General features: G+C 46.2%; 1 protein-coding gene across 2 annotated transcripts in view; it reads right to left on the bottom strand.

Moving 5' to 3' along the window:
• The window catches only part of BTAF1 (B-TFIID TATA-box binding protein associated factor 1), a 92,125-nt gene that overhangs the window by 16,526 nt on the left and 52,787 nt on the right, over positions 1-22,812 (bottom strand). For both annotated transcript variants that reach the window (XM_077258561.1, XM_077258562.1), the window contains exons 15-22: positions 22,510-22,614; positions 22,262-22,411; positions 21,101-21,243; positions 16,471-16,645; positions 16,122-16,325; positions 15,548-15,974; positions 12,000-12,190; positions 1,986-2,139 (exon numbers count right to left, since the gene is read on the bottom strand). In XM_077258561.1, the coding sequence (XP_077114676.1) occupies positions 1,986-2,139; positions 12,000-12,190; positions 15,548-15,974; positions 16,122-16,325; positions 16,471-16,645; positions 21,101-21,243; positions 22,262-22,411; positions 22,510-22,614 (1,549 nt within the window). The remainder of the gene's footprint in view (positions 1-1,985; positions 2,140-11,999; positions 12,191-15,547; positions 15,975-16,121; positions 16,326-16,470; positions 16,646-21,100; positions 21,244-22,261; positions 22,412-22,509; positions 22,615-22,812) is intronic.

Below are 22,812 nucleotides of genomic sequence, written 5' to 3'. Positions count from 1 at the left end.
GACCAAACAAACAGGCAGCAACACAGTGGGAAAGAGGACTTGCCCCCCACAACAGCTCAGAACAGGCTCAGTGAGACAAATACACTTTAACATATACCAAAAGCAAGGGTAGTGCCGCCAACTCTGGTGTACTGCCCCTCCCCCCACACCAACTGCTGGAGGTGAAAGCTGACAGATAATCACACGCTAGTCTGCTGTGCTCCAGCACACATCACTGCAATGAAAAGAGCAGATGGCCATTACATGTCTCGCACTCAGCCCGTTCTAAGCTGCTGTGGGGTTGGGTTCAGTGTATTGATACCGGCTTATGATTTTGTCAACATTGGTAAAGAGCGAGTGTGCTCGGATAAGGTTTGTTAGACAGCCACAACACCAGCAGGGATTGTTTAACAGCCGTGAGATATGCAGCAGTGGGGACTCGCACATATTTTGAGCACGTCAAAGTCACTCGGTCAGCACCTGAGCATGCTCAGATAACACTTTACCAGAGCACACTCACTCATCACTAGTCAGCATCAGAGGAAGATGTACACGCCCAGTGAAATCTCTGAAAGGAGGTCATTGCTGCACTAGGACTATGTTCACATCACTTTTCAAACAAAATGTTTCCTTGGATACATAACCATATATTTATTTATTTTTAAAATCCGATACATTTTTATTAACAAAAAACAAAGCATCAGACAGTCGATTTGTCAAAAGTGAACGAGTACAGATATTACAAAATATCTCCCAACCCCACCACCCTATTAATGTACACAAACAGCATTGTAACCCCTTCATGACCCCAGCTTTTTTCGGTTTTGCGTTTTTTTTTCTCGCTCCCATCCTTCCCAGAGCCATAACTTTCATTTTTCCGTCAATATGGCCATGGGAGGGCTTGTTTCTTGCAGGACAAGTTGTACTTTTGAGTGAATGGTTTTTGCATGTCATGTACTAGAAAACGGGGGGAAAAAAATTCCAAGTGCGGTGAAATTGCAAAAAAAACCCAAACAAAAAAAAACAAAAAAAAACGTACAATCCCACACTTGCTTTTTTGTTTGGCTTTTTTGCTAGGTTCACTAAATGCTAAAACTGACCTGACATTATGATTCTCCAGGTCAGTACGAGTTCATAGACACCAAATATGTCTATGTTATTTTTTATCTAAGTGTGCAATTGTTTTTTTTTTTTTTCTTACCAATTTTCCGATACCCGTAGTGCCTCCATTTTTCATGATCTGGGGTTGGGTGAGGGCTTATTTTTTGCGTGCCAAGCCGACGTTTTAAATTATACCATTTTGGTGCAGATATGTTCTTTTGATCGCCCGTTATTGCATTTTAATGCAATGTCACGGCGACCAAAAAAACACGTAATTCTGGCATTTGGAATTTTTTTTCTCACTAGGCCGTTTAGCGATCAGGTAAATCCTTGTTTTTTTATTGATAGATCTGGCGATTCTGAACACGGCAAAACCAAATATGTGTATATTTGATTTTTTTGTTTTATTTTGAATGGGGCGAAAGGGGGGTGATTCGAATGTTTATATTTTTTTTATTCTCATTTTTTAATTTTTTTTTTTTTTTTTTTACTTTTGCCAAGCTGGCATAGCCTGATCGGCTCTGCTACATAGGAGCAATGCTCAGATCGCTCCCATGTAGCAGAATTACAGCACTGCTACGTGCGCCGACCACAGGTTGGCGCTCACAGCAATCCGGCATCAACAACTATAGAGGTCTTCAATAGACCTCTGGTTGTCATGCCAACGCATCGCTGACCCCCCGATCACGTGATGGCGGTCAGCGATACGCTCATTTCGGGCCCGACCTACTATCCCGTCTGAGGTCAGAAAGGGGTTAACAGTAATATACATTAATATAACAGACTTTCTGGGTTCATCATCTCTCCACCCAGGGTTTCCACAATATTTCAAAAGTATTCCCTTATTCCTTTTGGAACTAACCAGAATTACTTATAAGATCATATAAGTAAAATGAAAAACGTACCAAAATCATCAACATTGATGTTGTTTCTTAAAGGTCCAACAGTTGCTTCCCAAAGATGTGGTAGGCCTGTAGCTAAATTACATGCAAAATGTTTCGCTATAGTAGCAAGAGTATATTCAGCACCTCTTCTCTGGACTATGTGCTGCTTAGGATTCTGGAGTGGGAAAAAAAAAATGATATGTTTTACTGTACATTTCCATAGTGCTCCAGAACAGATATAGACCCCTGCTGTCAAGGACTGTAGCAGGAGGTTAGATCCTCTAAGCCCAATTCTCCTCTGCAAATGGAAGGGTCGGGGATGAAACAGACAATCTTCCAGTTTCATAAATTTATACATACATATAGTATTTTAGAAATAAAGGGTGCACTCCGGTTGAAAAAAATCATTAGAGGGGTGCAGAGCCAAGTCCATACCTATACGAAACCAAAACCACAGAAAAAAGACTGGACTAGATAAGTCTGCACAACCACATAAGTAAAAATACAAAACCCTTTATCATCACCTCAAGGAACATGTAAAAACAATTAAAAACATGCAATATACAAAAACGGCACCCCCACTCCTAATACATGTGCCATATCAACTTACTGTATATGTATTTCAAAAGGAAACATCACCATATATAACACTAGAAAGTGGTATAAATCACAACAGCACTTACCTCCCCTTGTATGTGCATAACCAGCCTATATAGGACAATTTAAATAAACCTTGTATAATAAGTAGTTTGGGATCCCATGAAATTAGTACCATATAAATATACAACCTGATAGTCGATTCCAAGGTGATACACTATAGTCCTAAGTCGTCAAGGTGGCTAAATAAGTCCACCCCTCTTTCCCCCTCATTGAAGGTTACGAGAAAACAGGATTTTTGGTTGCTTACTGTAAAAACTGTTTCTCGGAGCCTTCATTGGGGGACACAGGAAACCATGGTGTATGCTGCTGCCACTAGGAGGCTGACATTATGCAAATAAAAAAAAAGTTAGCTGCTCCTCTGCAGTGTACACCCCACCAACAGAAAGTAGGATATTCAGTTAGTGAGAAAGCAGTAGGAGAAGCAACATGTAAGAGAGAAAGAATATTATAATAATCTTTATTTATATAGCGCCAACAAATTCCGCAGCGCTTTACAGTTTAACAGTTTCAAACACTCAAAGTGTTCAAAGGACTCAAACGTTAACAGTATAACACAATAAACAGCTGTTCAACTTGGGAGGGTGCTGTGTCCCCCAATGAAGGCTCCAAGAAACAGATTTTACGGTAAGCAACCAAAAATCCTGTTTTCTCTATCGCCTCATTGGGGGACACAGGAAACCATGGGACGTCCCAAAGCAGTCCCTGGGGCGGGAACATCAGTCCACTCCAATCTAGGTCAGAGGAACTCACCACCGTCGCCTGCAAGGTCTTCCTACCTAAGGCGGCATATGCCGAAGCTAGGCATGGAAGTTCCGCGAACATGTGGAGGACCGATCATCGGTCTGTAGAGGTGCAAGGCAGAAGCCCTATATGTGCACCGCCGGGAGGCGCCCACTGCCCGGGTAGAGTGCGCCTTAAACCTGAAAGGAGGACCTCTGCTCTGACCTGGTAAATCTAAACATTGTTGCCTGGATATTGCAGGCATACGTTAATTTGGAGGCCGAAGGGCCTCTACGCCGCGCCCGTATACTGAAAAGGGGGCCTTAGCTGGATAGATGCACCTCGCCCTGACCCGGTAGCGTGATGAGCGAAAGGTACGAAGGATGAGTCCGAGCAGGATGAAGGGAAGGGAATCAAGAACGATGGACAGAGCCATGGAGAACATTGGCAAGGTAAGGGCAGAGCACTGACTCTGGAAGTGGTTGAGAGCCTGAAAGGAAGGTATAAAACGATAAAGGACCTGCTCCTCGCAAAAATGCAGGAATGTCCAATGTCTGGAAGAAAAGGAGGGCCTGGAAAAAGGCTTTCATAAGATAAAAGAAAGCACACACGGTCCCAGGAGAACAACGAGGTTGAAGAAGAGGACTTGTTCCTCCGATGACGACCTTAATAATTGGTTCAAGTTGGAGCCAAACTGACGGAAACCCTCGGAAGGCAAGCTGGTGATGGACCTCCTAGAGGATAAGTCCTGCCATGCCTTAATCAAAAAGGGTCCTTCGGATGGGCACCAGATTGCTGGATGTCCAAGCAGCACCTGCAGCGGCATCCGCGAGGGCGGATACCATGTACTTCCTTGCAAGAGTAAATTAGTCCGCAAGGGAGACAAAGGCAGGGCACAATGTAGCGGCGGACACTTCAATGAACGACTTCACCGTGGACTATTAGTCCACCGTTGGTATCCTTGAGGGATGCTCTCTCTGGGAGAGGAGGACCATCGGTGGAAAATCTGGAAACCGGAGGGTCCAGAGACGGAGAAGAGGTCAGTTCGCAGTAAGTTCAGAAGAGAGGAAATATAGGAAACCGAGACGCTTCCCTCTTTGGAACGGCTGGACTAAGGATTCCAAGAGAAACCGCAGAAAAGACCATTAAATTGACATGACAAGAAAGGACTTGAGAGTAGGGTACTGAGGACCTGCTAGAGAGCAAAACGCTGAAGACGTACTGAAGGGGACCTCGGGTGAAACCTTGGATCTCAACCCAGCAATGTAGGCTCTGCTACATCAGCAAAACGGCTCAGAAAGGGAGAACCGTTTGAAGAGACAACCTCTTGCCCGTCTAAGTAGATAGAACCGAGACTACCGGAAGATTCCGCAGACCAGATCCATCAGGAAGCTAAACTTAAGCGCACGGGGATGAAGGTGGTTAACAGGGACTATGGAAAATGTAGACAAGATGGGCATTGATAGGCACAATCGGATTTGAGCAGTCAAAGGAGGAGAGTCCATGGAAAACCTGAAGAATGTCAATTCCATGGGAAGTTGGCCCTAGGAAGAAGGACGTAGGCCTCAGAAAAAAAACTTGACTGCCAAAAGGAAGATCCTTACCTATGACAACATGAGTGACCCTATCCGACCCGGACCCTCTGGAACGGGAAGAGCGTTCTAGCGTGTGGATCTACTTACCTAGGTATAAGACACCACACAAACGAGAACAACAGTGAAAAGGATCTGAATCCTGCTGAAGGGAGGAACGTATTATCACCAAAACCCCATAATCGGATCCAGGCATGGAACAGCCTTCTACACTGGACGATGCTTGCACAGAGCAAGATCCAATTCCTATCAGAGGTGGGAGAACCTGTTCCTGCCACGGTCGGAAATAAAAACCCGGAGCTGCTCGAGGTTTAATCCAGTGTCTGTAAGAAAGAAAAGGTAAGTGCTGACACATAAAAGGGAAGCTCTGTATTGAGGCAGTTCAAAGAACCCTGGAATAGTGCAGTGAGCAATAATGAGTCAAGGTATTATATGAGCTCTGACTCCGTAAGAGACAGCCTGAACTTATACTACTGTAAATCATATATGATGGAGTAACGCACTGGATAGTGCAGATAGACCTAGGACAGCACTGTAAATTGACCTACTGGACAGGTAGTGGTAGGCCCGAATAACCAGATGGAGAGGAAGGCCCCTGGGAAGCAACACGTAATTAACCCTCCGTCAGGGGCAATATGTTTCATAACGAGTTTAGGGGCATTGCGCCTGTCCGGCACAGGCTAGAAAATTGGCTATATTTTCCTTTTTTAAAAATGTCAATGCTCTAAAAGTGATCAGTTACCTTAATAGGAATGTAATAAATGAGAATACATATAATCAGGTGTAAAAAAAAAAATGTTTAATAACCAGAAAAGTAATATGTTTCTATGTCTTGAGTATCCTCCTCACTCTCTCCACCTGTATCAGACACATCTGGACATTCTTCCACATCATCTTCTGAAGCAATGTCACTTTCTTCCCCTAAATCTTCTAGCTGTAAGGGGTCTGTCTCATCATCAATCAGTATATTTTGCACTTGCTCAACATGAAGGGCATTGGACAAGTCAAATATTCTCCTCGCCATTTCAGAAGAAAAGCTGAAGCAAGAGAGAGAATATGTGTTAGGGCGCAATGTGCCTGAGAAGCACAATCTTATTTCTAACAAAACCTTTTATGACAAATCCACAAATTTAGCACTAGCTATTCATAAAACAAGCTAAAAAAACAATTGGGATGAATAAAAACAGCAAATTCTAATCGTCAAATGTGTGACGCGTTCAGGGGCAATGAGCCTGAGAAGCCAAAGCACTGATATCTGATCTCCTGCAGCTCTGCAGCACAAGAGGCTTCTCAGGTTTCACACAGCCTTTAAAGTTAGGAAGGTACTGGGAGGATGGTGTTTCCCAGACAAACCACTGAAAATAGAGAAATGAAACTAAGTGAGCTGCGCCTGTCAGATCAGTTGCCCCTGACGGAGGGTTAAGGCCCAGTGCGTGGCTGAAGAAAAACTGCGACCAGTCGGTACCTGACACCAGCGTGTCCGACCTACCTGAAAGTGGACAGGCCACTTATGCTGGCACTGAGGTCCACCTTGTGGTACGTGGTAGATCTTCTGTTTAACTGTTAATAGACCACAGATGTTATTGACCCTGAAACACACGGTAAAAGTTGCGCCTCTGACTCACCTGAAAGCGGACACTAACCGCTGCGGCAGCCAGCCAGAAGTGATGGATACCGGGCACCTCTCTCCGAGTGGTGACTAGAGTGGAGCCTAGGCAGATTCTGCAAAGGACCCATAAGAGCGTGATAGAGGGTGTTTCTGACTCACCTGACTCTGGAGCAAAAGAGCAGGACCAATGCAGTACTCGATCTCGGGCAAGTCTAAACCACTGGAGAGACGGCTGGTATTGACTAAATGTGTCTGGAAGATGACATTAAAACCTGGCAAGCGGGCAGAGTACTGCTGCAATCAAACGGGAGGAATAGGAGAGTACGTCTGACTTACCTGAATACAGTACAGAATGCCAGTACCACTGCAGTGGTCAATCCAAGACACGTCTTATCCGTTTAAGAATCAACAGTGTAAAATAACGTACTGTACCTGGAAAGTGGTTTGTGAAGATCAAGGCACAGATCTGATACCGTACAGAATACCAGTACCACTGCAGCAGTCAACCCAAGGCCAGTGTAATCCACCGAAACTATGACAGTTTCAAAGTACCCTACTGTACCTGGTAGGTGGTTCGTCAACAACCTGGATAACGGAAAGAGTACTGCTGTGATCGTCTCAGTATCCTGCGACTGCTTTAGCGTGGAGAGAACCCTGGAGAAGGGTATCAGAGCCAATTCTGTGTTGCGGTCTAGGTCTGTATACCTGACGGCATTAGGCAGAATAATCGTTTCAAGTGTAGAAGGCCGCACCATGAAGTCTGTCCTGAAGCATATACTGTACACTCAGTTCTCCAGAAGGCCGAGCTGTAGGCTTGGAATCAGAGGGAGACTAAACTCTCTGTTGTGCACCTGGGTTAAAACCCTTGGGCCTGCGATTTGTGGCCAGCTTCTTTATCCACTGAGCCACGGCAGACATGCTGGAGAATACAGACCTTTAGACAGCTGGAAGTTGATCCCCCAACACTGCAATCGTGAAGGGGTAGAAGCAGCTCATCTCTCTGCTTGTAGAGTAACACTAGCATCACTGATGAGAGGGCTGCGTTGAGATGCAGCAAGGGGGCCTGTTGCCATGCTCCGCTGAACTCATGTAATAGCAGAATTCACAACAGCAGTGTGACGTAGCAGAACTGAGAGGAGACTGCAAGAGAAAATTCTACAGAGCAAACAGCATATGGCAAGACTTATAAAGGCCCCTCTCACTGTGGAGGGTGCAGAGCTTGGGGAGAAACTGCAATACCCGTTGCTGTTGACTGCCCCGGTTCTAGAGCACTCATATGAGCTACTGCATTGCTCCAGAGCATTTAATACACCAGTCACTGCACTGCTCTATAGTACCTATTACCCCAGTGACTGCCTGGCTGTAGAGCACTCATTATATGAGCGACTGCACTACTCCATAGCATTTAATACATTACACTAGTGACTGTACGGCTCCATAGTACTTATTACCCCAGTGATTGCCTGGCTGCAGAGCACTCATTATTTGAGCGACTGCACTACTCCGGAGTATTCCTTGCACTAGTGACTCCTGAGCACTTATTTCACCAGCCCCAATAGGAATGATGGTGACTCAGTAATAACTGAGCCTGCAGATAGAGTTGCCCATACAAACTGTATCCTGCAGTGTCTGGCTTATACTTTGTACCCAGTCTGTTACCTGGATCAAGTGCTGCCTTCTGAGTCCAGGTGCCAGGAGATGTTCTGCTGCCAGGCTGTAGGGCTATTAGCGCTGAAGATGTAGGTCCCGCAGGAAGAAGGCCATCGTCCGGATCCACAAGCCGGAAAAAGGGGCAACCCCAAGAAGACTGAGACCGAGAGGGTAAATGTGTGCCCTGCAGAGATGTACGCTGAAAGAGCCCGCTCTGAAGCCGGAGGGGGGCGGAACCAAGCTCAGGCTCCTTGCAGAGAAATGGAGCAGAGAGGGGAGGCGGGTCCGAAAGGAAGAAACAAGCGACGGGCGTAAGAGAAGCCCGCCTGAAATGCAGGGAAGGGGAGGGTGGAGCCAAGCGCCAGGTGCGGGTAGGGGAAACATGGTGCCGGCTTCAATGAAGCTGAGGGGGCGGTTCCGGAAGGAAACAAGCGGCGGGCAGGAGAAAAGCCTGCCCGAAGTGCAGGGAAGAAGGGGGGGGGGGGGGGGGGGGCGGAGCCAACGCCGCAACTAGGCCCGAGTGAAGCTGGGACCTAGATTATGGCTGGTAACCGCCGGAGCATGGGGGAGCGGCGTGGTGCGCCGTAAAAAACTGTGGAAAAAGGTTTAGTGCCCCAAATACCCCCGCATTTAAGGAAAGAACCCCCAATGGCCCATGCTGCTTCTAGGCCAGAGAAAAGCCGGGACCTAAAGTACAAATGGTGATCGCCGGAACACAGGGAGCGGAGTGGATGGCCCTAAAAGCGCAGCAAGGGTACAAGTGAATTAAAGGGGATAGACACCTAATGCCCTCTATTAAAATAAGCAATTTTTTCTTTTTTTTTCTTTTAAACTTCTTATCTTCTTGAGAGAAAAAAAAAAAACCTTCTTATCCAGGATAGATCGGATGTCCGAAAGTCCTGTGGGACATCCGCGTCTCCTCCAACTGACAGGCTCTGGTGGGCGAGTGGGTGGGAGACTTTGGCAGGACCGACGATCGAATCACCTGAACACGCTTCTGTGTTAGGGGCTGGGGTCCTGCCGAGTAGACGTATGAGGATACGGGGTGGCAGTACACGCCGTACTCATAGTCTCTTTGTGGGAGTACAGGTGTGACCGTTCACCCTGTATCCCTCCGAAAACCTGAAACGACGCGCATTGAGGTAGATATGGGTCTAATGAAAGACCCGTGTCCACCTCCTACTGACACTAAGCTAAACTGGATATCCTACTTCCTGTCGGTGGGGTGTACACTGCAGAGGAGCTAACTTTTTTATTTGCATAGTGTCAGCCTCCTAGTGGCAGCAGCATACACCATGGTTTCCTGTGTCCCCCAATGAGGCGATAGAGAAAAGGATTTTATGGCAAGTACCAAGAATACTTTTCTGTGTCAAAATTACAAAATTCATATTTAGCTATTTAATAAAGTCCAGGAACAAATTCAGTGTTCATTAACAAAATGTAAAAAAAAACAAAAAAAAAACCCCTAACATTGTAGTACTAGCAGACATGTGGATTTTTTTTTCCCCCCATCAAGGGAACAGTATTTTGTAAAGCTTTATTACAGCTTTTCAGTGCAGATTGTGTCAAAATAAGTCCAAAGACAAAGTAAAATACGTAGCACAAATTATGGAATGTACGGTACTTAAAATTGTATTATCTACAGAGGGATGCAAAACATACAAGTTCACGATGGCTCGCTTTTTTACATATGTAGGATCATATCACCCTTTTGAATTCTGAGGAGTGTAGTGAGAAGTACATGGATTGCACGATTCTGAATTACAAACTTCATATGTGAAGGGGAAAAAACAAAACATCTAATATACAATTATCTGCCATTACTCTGTGCCTGAAGTTTCAGGTGGATTAGGGAAAACCAAAAAACTTTTAACCCAATTTCTCTTTTAAAGCTGATTTGGTTGAAAAAAAAAAAAAAAGCGACATGCAAAGCAGGTTTCTAATATAAACATTTAGTGGCTATCAACATAAAAACCCTTTCTCACTGGCCAATAGAGCAGTCACAATAGTGAGACTTCCTGTTTTGTGTCTTTCAATTGTCTTTCAATTGTCACCTTTGCTGTATATACCGAGACCATATAAGCAGAGTGATCTCATTGAAGTACATCTCCATTGTACTGCTCGAAGCTTAAGGCCCCGTCTCACATAGCGAGATCGCTAGCGAGATCGCTGCTGAGTCACAAGTTTTGTGACGCAACAGCGACCTCCATAGCGATCTCGCTATGTGTGACACGTACCAGCGATCAGGCCCCTGCTGCGAGATCGCTGGTCGTGTCGGAATGGCCTGGACTTTTTTTGGTCGTTGAGGCCCCGCTGACATTGCTGAATCGGTGTGTGTGACACCGATCCAGCGATGTCTTCACTGGTAACCAGGGTAAACATCGGGTTACTAAGCGCAGCGCCGCGCTTAGTAACCCGATGTTTACCCTGGTTACCAAAAAAACAAACAGTACATACTCGCCTTTCGGTGTCCAGGTCCCTTGCCGTGTGCTTCCTGCTCTGACTGAGATCCGGCCGTACAGCGAGAGCACAGCACAGCAGTGACGTCACCGCTGCGCTCTCGCTGTACGGCGGCTCAGTGAGAGCAGGAAGCAGACGGCAAGGGACCTGGACACCGAAAGGCGAGTATGTACTGTTTGTTTTTTTGGTAACCAGGGTAAACATCGGGTTACTAAGCGCGGCCCTGCGCTTAGTAACCCGATGTTTACCCTGGTTACCCGGGTGCTGCAGGGGGACTTCGGCATCGTTGAAGACAGTTTCAACGATGCCGAAGTCGTTCCCCTGATCGTTGGTCGCTGGAGAGAGCGGTCTGTGTGACAGCTCCCCAGCGACCACACAACGACTTACCAACGATCACGGCCAGGTCGTATCGCTGGTCGTGATCGCTGGTAAATCGCTTAGTGAGACGGGGCCTTTAGAGAAAGCAGGATAGCAAGATAATAAATGGTACAGACACGTCTCCGTATGCAGCTCTCTTGTCATGGGGTGATGTACATAGTCATTGCAGCGAGGTATAGCGCACCTCATTTTAACAGGTTTTATCTTGGGACAGCCTTGGAGAACCTTCTATAAAGCTGATCACATGCCTTGCATAGCTATTCCTGTAAACCACCCTGCCTCGTACATGAGTGGCCAAGTGCCCAGTTATCCTCTGTAGGGAGAGGAAGGGGATATACTACTGGAAAACAGCAACAGCAGCTTATGGCCAATGAGAACAAAAAGATTGAAATCCAACATGCTCAAGGTGGTTAAGCCTTATGCTGGGAAGGGTTTAGAAGGAACTCTATTCATGTTACCCACAACAGACAGAATGAATCTGAGCCAAATTGCAAGATTAAAGCCTGCCATTTTTTTCCCTCTGAAATGGTCAGGCATGTTCGGCCATAGATAACACTAGTTTGGCTCCACGTCCTGCTGCTTTCCCCAGCACTGCTGCAGGTGATTGACAGGTCTCTCTTGCTCTATGGGAGAAACTTGGCAGATGTGCAGGGAGAATCCAACCCGAGACATTGCTAGATTTGAGTTTGCTCCCCCAGAGCATTTCAGGGAAAGATATACCTGGTTACAATCATGCAACTCAGCTCCAGATCATGCAGCCTGAAGTGTGGGCAGCATGTATCAGGTTCCCTTTAAATGTAGTTCTTCACTAATGATCATTCACTATTCCTTAGCACACCACCTGCTCTTGGATTGAATTGTATGGATCTTTACCCCCTCGAGTTAGATTGTGAGATAATATAGAGTTAAGTCCTCTTTTTCTCAGAAGAGGCAATTTGCAGAGATAATACAAAGGATTACAGATACCTCTTCACACTCTGCAGGAGGGCTGACTCCGCATCCTGTGGGCAAGTCTGCCACCTGGGACTTCGCAGCTTTAGGAACAGGGCCTCGTCTGCTGGTGACTGCAAAAGCAGCTTGCTGATGTCGGTAGAGGGTAACTATTCCTCTGTGTTTCGTGACCGTGAGGCAGGCGCCATCTTTGTCAGAATTTGATCCTTCATTAAAAAATAAAGTGTCAGAACCTGGAGCAAACAATTTACATGACCAAGAGTATTCATCTTGAGTACGCACATTTCCAAGCTTTCATCATTTCAAGATCACTGCTTCCAATCAGTAGCTAGAAAAAGTCTTAAAGGTACCGTCACATTGAGCGACGCTGCAGCGATATCGACAACGATGCCGATTGCTGCAGCGTCGCTGTGTGGTCGCTGGGGAGCTGTCACACAGACAGCTCTCCAGCGACCAACGATGCCGAGGTACCCGGGTAACCAGGGTAAACATCGGGTTACTAAGCGCAGGGCCGCGCTTAGTAACCCGATGTTTACCCTGGTTACCATTGTAAATGTAAAAAAAAACAAAAAAACAGTGCATACTCACCTTCTGATGTCCGTCAGGTCCCTGGCCGTCTGCTTCCCGCACTGACTGAGCGCCGGCCGGCCGTAAAGTAAAAGCAGAGCACAGCGGTGACATCACCACTGTGCTGTGCTTTACGGCCGGCCGGCGCTCACAGTCAGTGCGGGAAGCAGACGGCCAAGGACCTGACGGACATCAGAAGGTGAGTATGTACTGTTTTGTTTTTACATTTACAATGGTAACCAGGGTAAATATCGGTTTACTAAGCGCGGCCCTGCGCTTAGTAACCCGATATTTACCCTGGTTACCATTGCAAAACATTGCTGGCATCGTTGCTTTTGCTGTCAAACACAACGATACACGCCGATCTGACGACCAAATAAAGTTCTGGACTTTCAGCAACGACCAGCGATATCACAGCAGGATCCAGATCGCTGCTGCGTGTCAAACACAACGATATCGCTATCCAGGACGCTGCAACGTCACGGATCGCTATCGTTGCAAAGTCGTTTAGTGTGAAGGTACCTTTAAAGGGAATCTGTCACCCCAAAATTGGCCTATAAACTAAGCCCACCGGCATCAGGGGCTTATCTACAGCATTCTGTAATGATGTAGATAAGCCCTCCATGTAACCTGAAAGATAAGAAAAACAGGTTAGATTATACTCACCCAGGGGCGGTCCCGGTTCTGGTCGGGTCCGATGGGTGTTGCAGGTCCGGTCCGGGACCTCCCATCTTCATATGAAGATGTCCTCTTCTTCCTGCTGCGGCTCTGGCGCAGGCATACTTTGCCCTGTTGAGGGCAGAGCAAAGTACTGCAGTGCGCAGGCGCTGGGCCTCTCTGACCTTTCCTGCGCCTGCACACTGCAGTACTTTGCTCTGCCCTCAACAGGACAGATAAAGTACACCTGCGCAGGAGCCACAGCGTGAAGACAAGAAGAGGACGTCATCGTATGAGTATAATCTACCTGTTTTTCAATTTTGGGGTGACAGATTCCCTTTAACTACACCAGAGTGGTGGAAACCTCTTATCTGCCATGTCTGACATCGTAGAAAGCCCTGATAAACTGTATGGTACCAGTCAATTAGACACAATCAGGACAGATTTTAAGTTGGGGTAAACAATGGCACTATAACAATAAATAATAAGCATCTGTTTTCGTTTTTTGTTTTTTTTTTTCAAGGGATAAGCAGAGATCTTTGAAAGCTTGTATGGATTGCAGAAAAAGGTCTAACTCTTTATACAAACGATCATATCTTCACTTTAACATTTGTGAAGCAAACGTGTCCATGGCGAGATGGACGGATGTCATAGAAATTAGGGCCTTTATCAAAGTTGTCCAGGTAGGAGTGACAAATTAATGTTTGTTTCTTTGCTTTTACACAATATTTTTGCAATCGTGTTTCTATTTTGCACTGTATGTTAGGCTGCAGAAGGAGAGCTGAGAATCCATGAGCTTATTCTGATTGGGGGAGTTTAGTACCCTCATCTTTCTTTTTGAGCCATCATCTGATTTATGACCACATGAAAGTGAAAATGGACTTTGTGGTCAGTCATAAATCAGCTGTGGAGCAGAGAGAAAGGACGATAAGCGCTATAAACTGCCAGGAGAGTTCCCTAACAGATTCTCAGATGACCCTTACTACAGCCAGCAATATGTAGTGCAATACACAAGCAGTAGAAGGCAAACAATACCACATTTCTAATGAAATCCAATAGCAAATGTGACTCAGTAAAAATGTAGTTTTGTGAAACGAGTGTTCTTGAAAACACTCGTTTTACAAATAAGTTGGAGAGTAAACCGGCTGCTGATCAGTCGAAGAATCGTTCATCAGGTGAAAATCCTTTATGCATGGCTAAAGATTGCTCAGAGCACACAGGCTCTTGTAGAACAATCTGTTAAGGTGCCGTCACACTCAGCAACTTTGCAAAGAGAACGACAACAATCCGTGACGTTGCAGCGTCCTGGATAGCGATCTCGTTGTTTGACACGCAGCAGCGATCTGGATCCTGCTGTGCCATCGCTGGTCGGAGCTAGAAGTCCAGAACTTTATTTAGTCGCCAGGTCGGCGTGTATCGTCATGTTTGACATCAAAAGCAATGACGCCAGCAACGAGCATAGGGGGCGTCGCAGCGTCTCCTTCTAGCCAGTCGGTACACTCCGGCTGTTTGACATGGAGCTAACAACCAGCGAGAACGAGAAGTGAGTCGCCGTTACGTCACTGGATCGCTCCTGCATCGTTCTGGAGTTGCTGTGTTTGACGTCTCTACAGTGACCTAAACCGCGACGCTCCAGCGATCTAGTTTAGGTCGGCTCGTTGTCTATATCGCCGCAGCGTCTGAGTGTGACGGTACCTTTACTGTGTGATTTACTTTGGTCTGCCTGTGGAAAGAGGACATTAAACTACCGCTGATGAGTAAAGATTTACTGACGGTCTCATGGTGCCGCCAGGTCAGACATTGTAAACGAACCTATAGACCAAACTGTATGTGATTCCCAGAGGCTTTACATCTATTGTGATAGCCTTTTGGTGCCCTGCTCAACATCTAGTTATGATTATGGCACTGAATCCTCCCTACACCAAAAAGCCTTAGGTTTCATTTATCCCATTCAGAGTGAATCTTTAACAAAAAGGATGGCAGGGGAAGCAGATAAAGTGCAGAGAAGGGAGATGCAGACCTGGGTCTTTGTATACTGTCTGCTGTCAGAGTGACCCTCCAACTGTAGTTCGATAGGCATTGGGAAGAGAACTGCACTGGAAATTAGGGATTAAAAAAATAAAAATGGTGGTGTATTTAAAGAGGGTTGGGGGATGTCTCACTATTAGGTTTGACACAGAAGTAGACTAGCTAATGGTGTAATTCTGCAATTGGCGGACTCCCATATTTATTACGCCCATTATACACATCTGTATTAAAGCATCTGCTCACTTATTAATTGCTAGTATTGTCTGTCACTCCTAGGGTTATACCAGCATACAACAGTTAAGTCACTGTACCTCTCAGATGGTCCACGTTGTTGAAGGCTGGGGCAGGACAGGTCACAGATGGGGTGATACTGGAATCCACGCACACTGAACTACACAGATTTTTAACAATTTTGGAGTTTGGACTGGGAGTCCTTGAGGTACATTGCTGAAGCAGTTTGGCAATACAAGAAGCTGCGTAGTTCTGCACCACTGTGTTCTCTTCCTTTTTCACGGACTCCATTAACGGCTTGATTATTGGATTAAGTTTCTCCGGTAGCTGCATGAGATTGACTATTGCACAGGCAGCACACGTGTGCACTCTCAGCTGCAGGACTTGCCATTCCTGGTTGGTTTCCATTACAGTCATCTGTACTTGTTGCCTTTTTCCATCTAGTTGCTGGTAAACTTTAGTATTGGCCCGAAGAGGAGCGGTTGCTTCACTGAACACTGCAGTCACCTAGGAATGCAGCAAACACATGGGTTTATGGGCCAGGTCTGTACACAATGCGCAAGCTATAAATTAGAAGTTGCGCTGAAGAATTGGAGATTGAATAGATTAAGGACTTCATCCCATTTTGTCAACCCCCCCAAAAAAAAAACTCACCAGGTCATTAGCTTGGTCTATTGTGAACACACTGCAGTTTACTTTGCTCCGAATGTCTACATTTGCATCTGTAAGGGAGGAAATCAGCTGCTTGCACTCATTCTGCATCCGCGTGAAAGGAATCGCTATTTCATCATAATATAAGTGTTCGGATAAGACCGCAAGCAGACGTGGCTGCACCGCAAGGGACACGGTTTTACATTCCTATTAAAAAAATAAATAAATAACTAAAATGGGAGGAATTAGTTACCTTAAAAAAATGCATGCATACATACATATTCACAGTCTGGCATGTAGATTTTGCAACACTGGGGGCACTAATTTTAACAAAAATAAACCAGCTCATTACCTTCTGCAAGGCAGCCCACTCGCAGATAACAAGGGCCACGCTGATCCTTTGTAAGGCAGACTTGGAGTTCAGATGAAAAAGGAGCAACTGAGCTAATGATTCAGCGGGCTTTATTTCCTGAGTGGCGGTATTGACACAGAGATCACAAATACAGCAGCATAATGATCCCAGCAACCTGAAAGGGGGAAGATTGAAAAAGCGGCTTATTGACATGAACAGCTGAAATACAGTATTCATACCATGGAGAATCAATGCTTTGTTAATCAATTTGGATGAGAACATTCTTAATAGTTTGCCAGGTAAAATCATACAAGTTTTAAAGTGTCAGGTTAGACCATGTACTTTACCACATTAATATGGAGCTGGATGGATTTGTGTGTTTGTTTTAACCCCCCCAAAAAACAGGATTTTTGGTTACTCATCGTAAAATCAGTTTATCGGAGCCTTCACTTGGGGGGGGGGGGGGGGGTGGACACAGAAAACCATGCATGTATGCTGCTGCCACTAGGAGGCTGACACTATGCACAATAAAATTAGCTCCTATGCAGTATACATCCCACCGACTGGCACTAGGTTAATCAGTTAGTAGGAGAAGCAACAAGTAAAAGAAACAACTCAAACGGTAACGAGAACACAGTAAACAGATCTAATAAACATGGGAGGGTGTCGTGTCCCCCAATGAAGACTCCGAGAAACATTTTACGGTGAGTAACAAAAAAATCCTGTTTTCTCTATCGCTTCATTGGAGGACACAAGAAACCATGGGACGTCCCAAAGCAGTCCCTGGGGAGGGAACACCAGAAACTATTCAGGTAGGAGAACTCACTGCTGCCACCTGCAAGATCCTTGTACGTAGGCTGGCGTCCACCGAAGTATAGGTACAGACCCTGTAAAATTTGGTGAACGTGTGGATGGTGGCCACTGCCCAGGTAGAGAATGTGCCTTAATCCCAGGAGGTAACAGAGCAGATTTGGAGGGCACCGCAAATGAATAAATACCTAAGAGGGAGGGTTCACTGTGGGCTTGGAACCAAACATGAAAAACCAGGAAACAAAGATCATGCCCACATAAATAGGAACACCTCTAATCCCAGGATGCCTCCAAGATTGCCGTCTGGATCCAGCGAGCAATCATAGCCTTGGAGGCCGGCAGGCCTCTACACGCACCCTCAGGAATGACAAAGTCCATCTTCCTAAAGGGGGCAGTCCTAGCCAGATAGACCTGCACTGTCCTAACCCGGTCCAACCTGTTCAGTGAACGCTCCAGAGGATGAGTCGGAGCCAGGCAAAAGGAAAGGAGGACAATATCCTCATTTAGGTGAAAGGCAGACATCACCTTGGGAAGGAAAGAAGGTAGAGGCCGCAAAACCACCTTGTCCTGGTGGAGAACCAGGAAAGGGGGACGAAAGGAAACAGACACCAATTCCGAGATGCGCCTAATGGAGGTGATGGCCACAATAAACACCACCTTCCAAGACAGAAAGGACAGAGACCTCAGAGAGACTCAAAGGGAGAACTCCTAAGGGCCTCCAGGGCTAGATTGAGGTCCCAGGGGTCCACAGGTAACCGGTATGAGGGCACAGCATGTAATACCCCTTGGAGAAAAGCTCTGAACTGAGAACGGGTGGATACCTGTCCCTTTAGCAAACTAAGAGCCAGACTAGCGTCAAGTTCCGCCTAGAGAAAACAGAATGGAAGGGACAGCAAAGGACATGGGCAGTATGTGATTAGACTCACACCAGCTCCATGTCTGATAATAGACCCGGGACAACGACTGCTTTCTAGCCTGGATCATGGTCCGAATCACCAGATCTGAAAACCAGGATGCCTTCAGAACCGCAGTTTCAACAGCCACGCCGTTAAATCGAACGACCAAGAATTCTGGTGGCAGATCGGTCCTTGGGACAGAAGATCCGGTCTGTCTGGAAGCCTCCAGGGGGCGTCTGCGAGAAGATTGACAATCTCTGCGAACCAAGACCTTCTTAGCCAAATCTGATGCAATCAGAATGACCGGCACCCCTTCCGCCTTGATCTTCTTTAACAGCCTTGGAAAAAGGGGGAGGGGAAGAAACAGATTGGGAAGAACAAACTGACCAGGGTATTGCCAGAGCGTCGGCGCCCACCGCGAGAGGGTCGCGGGACCTGGAAACGAACAGTGGAACCTTCCTGTTCAGCCGGGATGCCATGAGATCCACATCCGGAGTACCCCATCGAAGGCAAATCTGATGGAAGACTTTGTGATGTAGAGACCACCCTCCCGTCACGAGACCCTCGCGGCCGAGGAAGTCGGTGGCCCAATTGTCTGCACCGGATATGTACTGCAGACATCACTGAAACAGTCGCCTCTGCCCAGAAGAGAATCTTGGATACTTCGGCCATCGTCACAGGACTCCATTCCTCCCTGGTGATGGACATATGCCACCGCTGTGGTATTGTCCAACTGAACTCGGATTGGCAGGCCCGAGAAGCCTTTCCCAGTGTTGAAGGGACAGAAAAGTGGCCCTTATCTCGAGGATGTTGATCAGCAGAGAAGATTCCACTGCATACCAACGACCCTGGACAGTCAGGTGGCGAAAGACCGCACCCCAGCCGAGAAGGCTTGCATCAGTCATCACCACCTGCTAGTGAACAGGAAGGAAGGACCGACCCTGGAAGATGAGAGGAGATGACAGCCACCAAGTGAGAGATTGTTCAACTCTGGAGGAGAGCCGAACCGGACGATCCAGAAAGAACAGACTTGTTCCACTGAGATAGGATGGCCTGCTGAAGCGTTCTTGAATGGAATTGCGCAAAAGGAATCGCTTTTGACGCTGCCACTATCCTTCCCAGAACCGCCATGCAAGAGCAGAGGGAGAGAGTGTAGACTGAAAAAGCCCGCTCACTGAGGCCAGAAAGCAGGCCGGAGCTAACAGCCAGAACAAAGAGGCAGATGAAAACCGTGTGATGAAGGCGGGAGCAGAGCTAGCCGCCGAAGCTAGGAAGAGGAGGTGTGACAACAAGGGGCAGGAGTAAAAAAGCCCGCCCGAAGATCCTGAGAAGGGGGCAGGGCCAAACGCCAGAGCTAGACAGAGGAGAAGCTGGGGCCTACATTAAGAACAGTGACCGAAAAGGCATGGGAGGCAGGTTGGAGGCCCCCCCCAAAAAAATATAATATAATATAATATAATATAATATAATATAATATAATATAATATATATATTTTTTTTTTCTTCCAGCGGGAAATAGCGAAAACAAGGAAATAAAATAGCCCGCTGTTAATATGAGGATTGCTGAAGCCTTTAGTGAGGGAATCAGAGGACCCTGATGTGCTGTCTGTTCCTGTCAAATCCCATCATCTTTGTTATCTGAATCTTTCCCCGAGTCTTCTCCTCGTCACCGCTGGAGACCTGATTGAGAGAAGAAAGAAGATGTACCTCTCCATGCATGAGACCTTTCATCCTTGGGATGTGGGATGTCAATGACTCCAGACACAAACAGGCTCTGGTTGGCGAGTGGGCAGGATACGGGGCCAGGACCGATGTTCGGATCACCTAAACACTCTACATGTGTTAGGGGCTAAGGTCCAGCCGAGTAGACATATGCGGATACGGGGTGGCAGTACACACCGTACTCAGTCTCTACGTGGCAGTACAGTTGTGACTGTTCACACTGCAGTCCTCCAGAGGCAAGAAGATCCATCAGAAAAACACTTTACTGGAAAAAGACGAAAACCGAGGTAGATATGTGTCTAGTAAAAGACCTGTGTCCACCTCCTACTGAGACTAATCTAAAACTGATTATCCTAGTGCCAGTCAGTGGGGTGTACACTGCAGAGGAGGAGCTAACTTTTTTGTGCATAGTGTCAGCAGCATACACCCATGTTTTCCTGTGTCCCCCAAAGAAGCAAGAGAGAAACTTGTTTGCTTAGAACAATAAAAATGCCATAAAGATATAATGGAGTTAAAAATTAGCCCACCCCTAAACTGTAGTAGGACTAAATGTTTCCCCCACAATGATAAAACCGCAAAGTGCTATACTTGTTGAGGAGAGCCATAAGATCAAATACTTAATTAACCTCAACACATAAGGTAATTGAGGGAAGCAACCTATAACATGTATTGTTTAACCTTACATAAGTTTTCCTCAGACAAAGTAAGACACTTAAGATGGCTGCCATCTCCTCTACCAGAGCCGTGTGCTCTGGTATCCAAGATGAACAATGAAGACACTGAAGATGGCCGCCATTTCCTGTATCAGCAGACCGTGTGGTCTGGTATCCAAGATGACGCCCACTCTGATGACCTCATGGATCCACCCACAGCGACGCCCACTGATGACCTCACGGACCAACCCACCCTGATGACCTCATGGATCCGCCCATGGACTTGCTCATGCCCAACCCACTAACCAATGGAATACATCCGATCACTCCCATTTTAGAGCTAACCGAGCCCCCTTACAGGAGATATATAACATTGTGTTTTCACTAATAAATTCCCTTCTTGGAGCTGAGCCACACATTGCTCAAGGAGAGTTACAGCTGACTGTCTGGTGTATTTCTTTAGTGCACATGATCAATATCCATTAGGCCAGGAGTAGGCAACTAGAGAATTGAACATTTATATTAATTGTTCAACCCTAATATACTGACTTTGCAGCAGCCATACGAGCGCGGGTCACCAAGTAATCTCTGGTGGCAGAATCTTCAGTCATGCTGTCCGAGCCGGCAATATATTCCTGTGCAATCTCTTTTGTTTGGCATTGGCCTTGACGGAGTTTTCCAGCAGCTTTTTCCTAGATTAAAGCAAAATTAAAGTTAGTAACCAGCTTTCCTCAAGGCATAAAAAAAACAAACAAACCTATAAAACACAATAATGGGTTGTGTGGAGAAAAATAAAGGCAGCGATATCTGGATATTGCCATTTAGAAGTATATGTGGACCCGCAATCTTCTCTTTCTTGGTCACTTCAGTGGGGGACACCGGAAACAACGGGTGTACGCTGATGCCACCAAGCCGCCACTCAAACTTTCTGCACTTCGGCAGTTGCCCACCCCTTCCTCTGTCCCTGGACTCCGCCATCTTTGCTGTGTCCGCTGCCGCTTGGAATATGCAGCTCCTGTGTGCCACTGAATTTGGTACGGTCAGACCACTCAGACCAGCCACCTTCTGCATTAGATAGCCAGTCTGCCTCAGAAGACAGATACGTCCTTACCACTGCAGCGGTCCCCTGCTCATGGCATTGCTTTCTCTCCCCCGTCTCATTCCCTCTCTGACTCCTGTCATGTCCGCTCCAAAGGAGGACCTTGCACAACAAGCCACCCAGTCTCCACTGGACATCCATTTTGCCCATACTACTTTCTCACCAAGTAGCTTTATGCCAGTAGGCAGGTGTACACCCCATGATTTCCTGTGTCTCCCACAATGAGGGCTACGAGGATTTTTGGTACTCATAGTAAAATCTTTCATAAAATGAAAAGTAAAAAAAAAAAAAAAAAAAAAAAAAGCAATAAAGCTAACCCAGGAAGACGCAGCACAATCATCACTACTGATCTATTAATGGGTGGTGTGCATTTTCACTGAGGCACTATAAATTATGATCCACACCCTCTTCTGGCCTACAGGGGGTTGTAGCAGGTGGAACAGTGATTTAGCACATAACAGTTTGACTAACTCCTAGATACTGAGTAAGCCGAAGATTAAAAAGCAAATGTGCAAACAATATTTACTTGCATAGATAATACCTTACTTAAACATGGAATAATTTTTTTTTTTTTTTTAATTTTTTTTTTAAATCAATAAGTTATTGCTCACCTTTGATTTAGGCTTCACCTCTATCAGCATGTTTAAATCAATAGGTAGATGAGCGGGCTGCATCATCAGACAGAGCCAGGCTCCCATCCAGGGACAAGCCGCGGCCACAACATACTGCACCGAAGCCTTGTGTATTAGCTCCTGCCACACCTGGGGAACAGAAAAGCAAAATTCAGTATAAAACAGATCTAAATGGAGAAAAAAAAAAAAAAATAACCATATGGCAGGAACATTAAAGCAGATCCCACCTTGTGGATAAGGTCAAGAATTTCCTGGGTACTCTCTAAAATACAGATCTGGAATATATGCCGCAGCATGTCCTGTAGGATAGGGGTCAGCCAACCTGAACAGTTCTGGAAAAGAAGAAATCTTTATTTTTTTATTACGCATAAAATAGTGAGCTCAAGTAGTTACTCCAGGCCTTACGGCTCCCAACAGGTCATGTTTTTGGGATTTCCCTAGTGTTGCAGAGGTGATAATTGCATCCCCTGGGCAGAGGTTGCCTGGAAGATAACTCCATTTCCAGAGAGCTAACGCTCCTTTCTCCTTCA

The sequence above is a fragment of the Ranitomeya variabilis genome, chromosome 4 (genome assembly GCF_051348905.1).
Source record: "Ranitomeya variabilis isolate aRanVar5 chromosome 4, aRanVar5.hap1, whole genome shotgun sequence".
NCBI lineage: Eukaryota > Metazoa > Chordata > Amphibia > Anura > Dendrobatidae > Ranitomeya > Ranitomeya variabilis.
The sequence above is the reverse complement of the archived record's forward strand: the minus strand, read 5'-3'. Positions and strand labels throughout refer to the sequence as shown.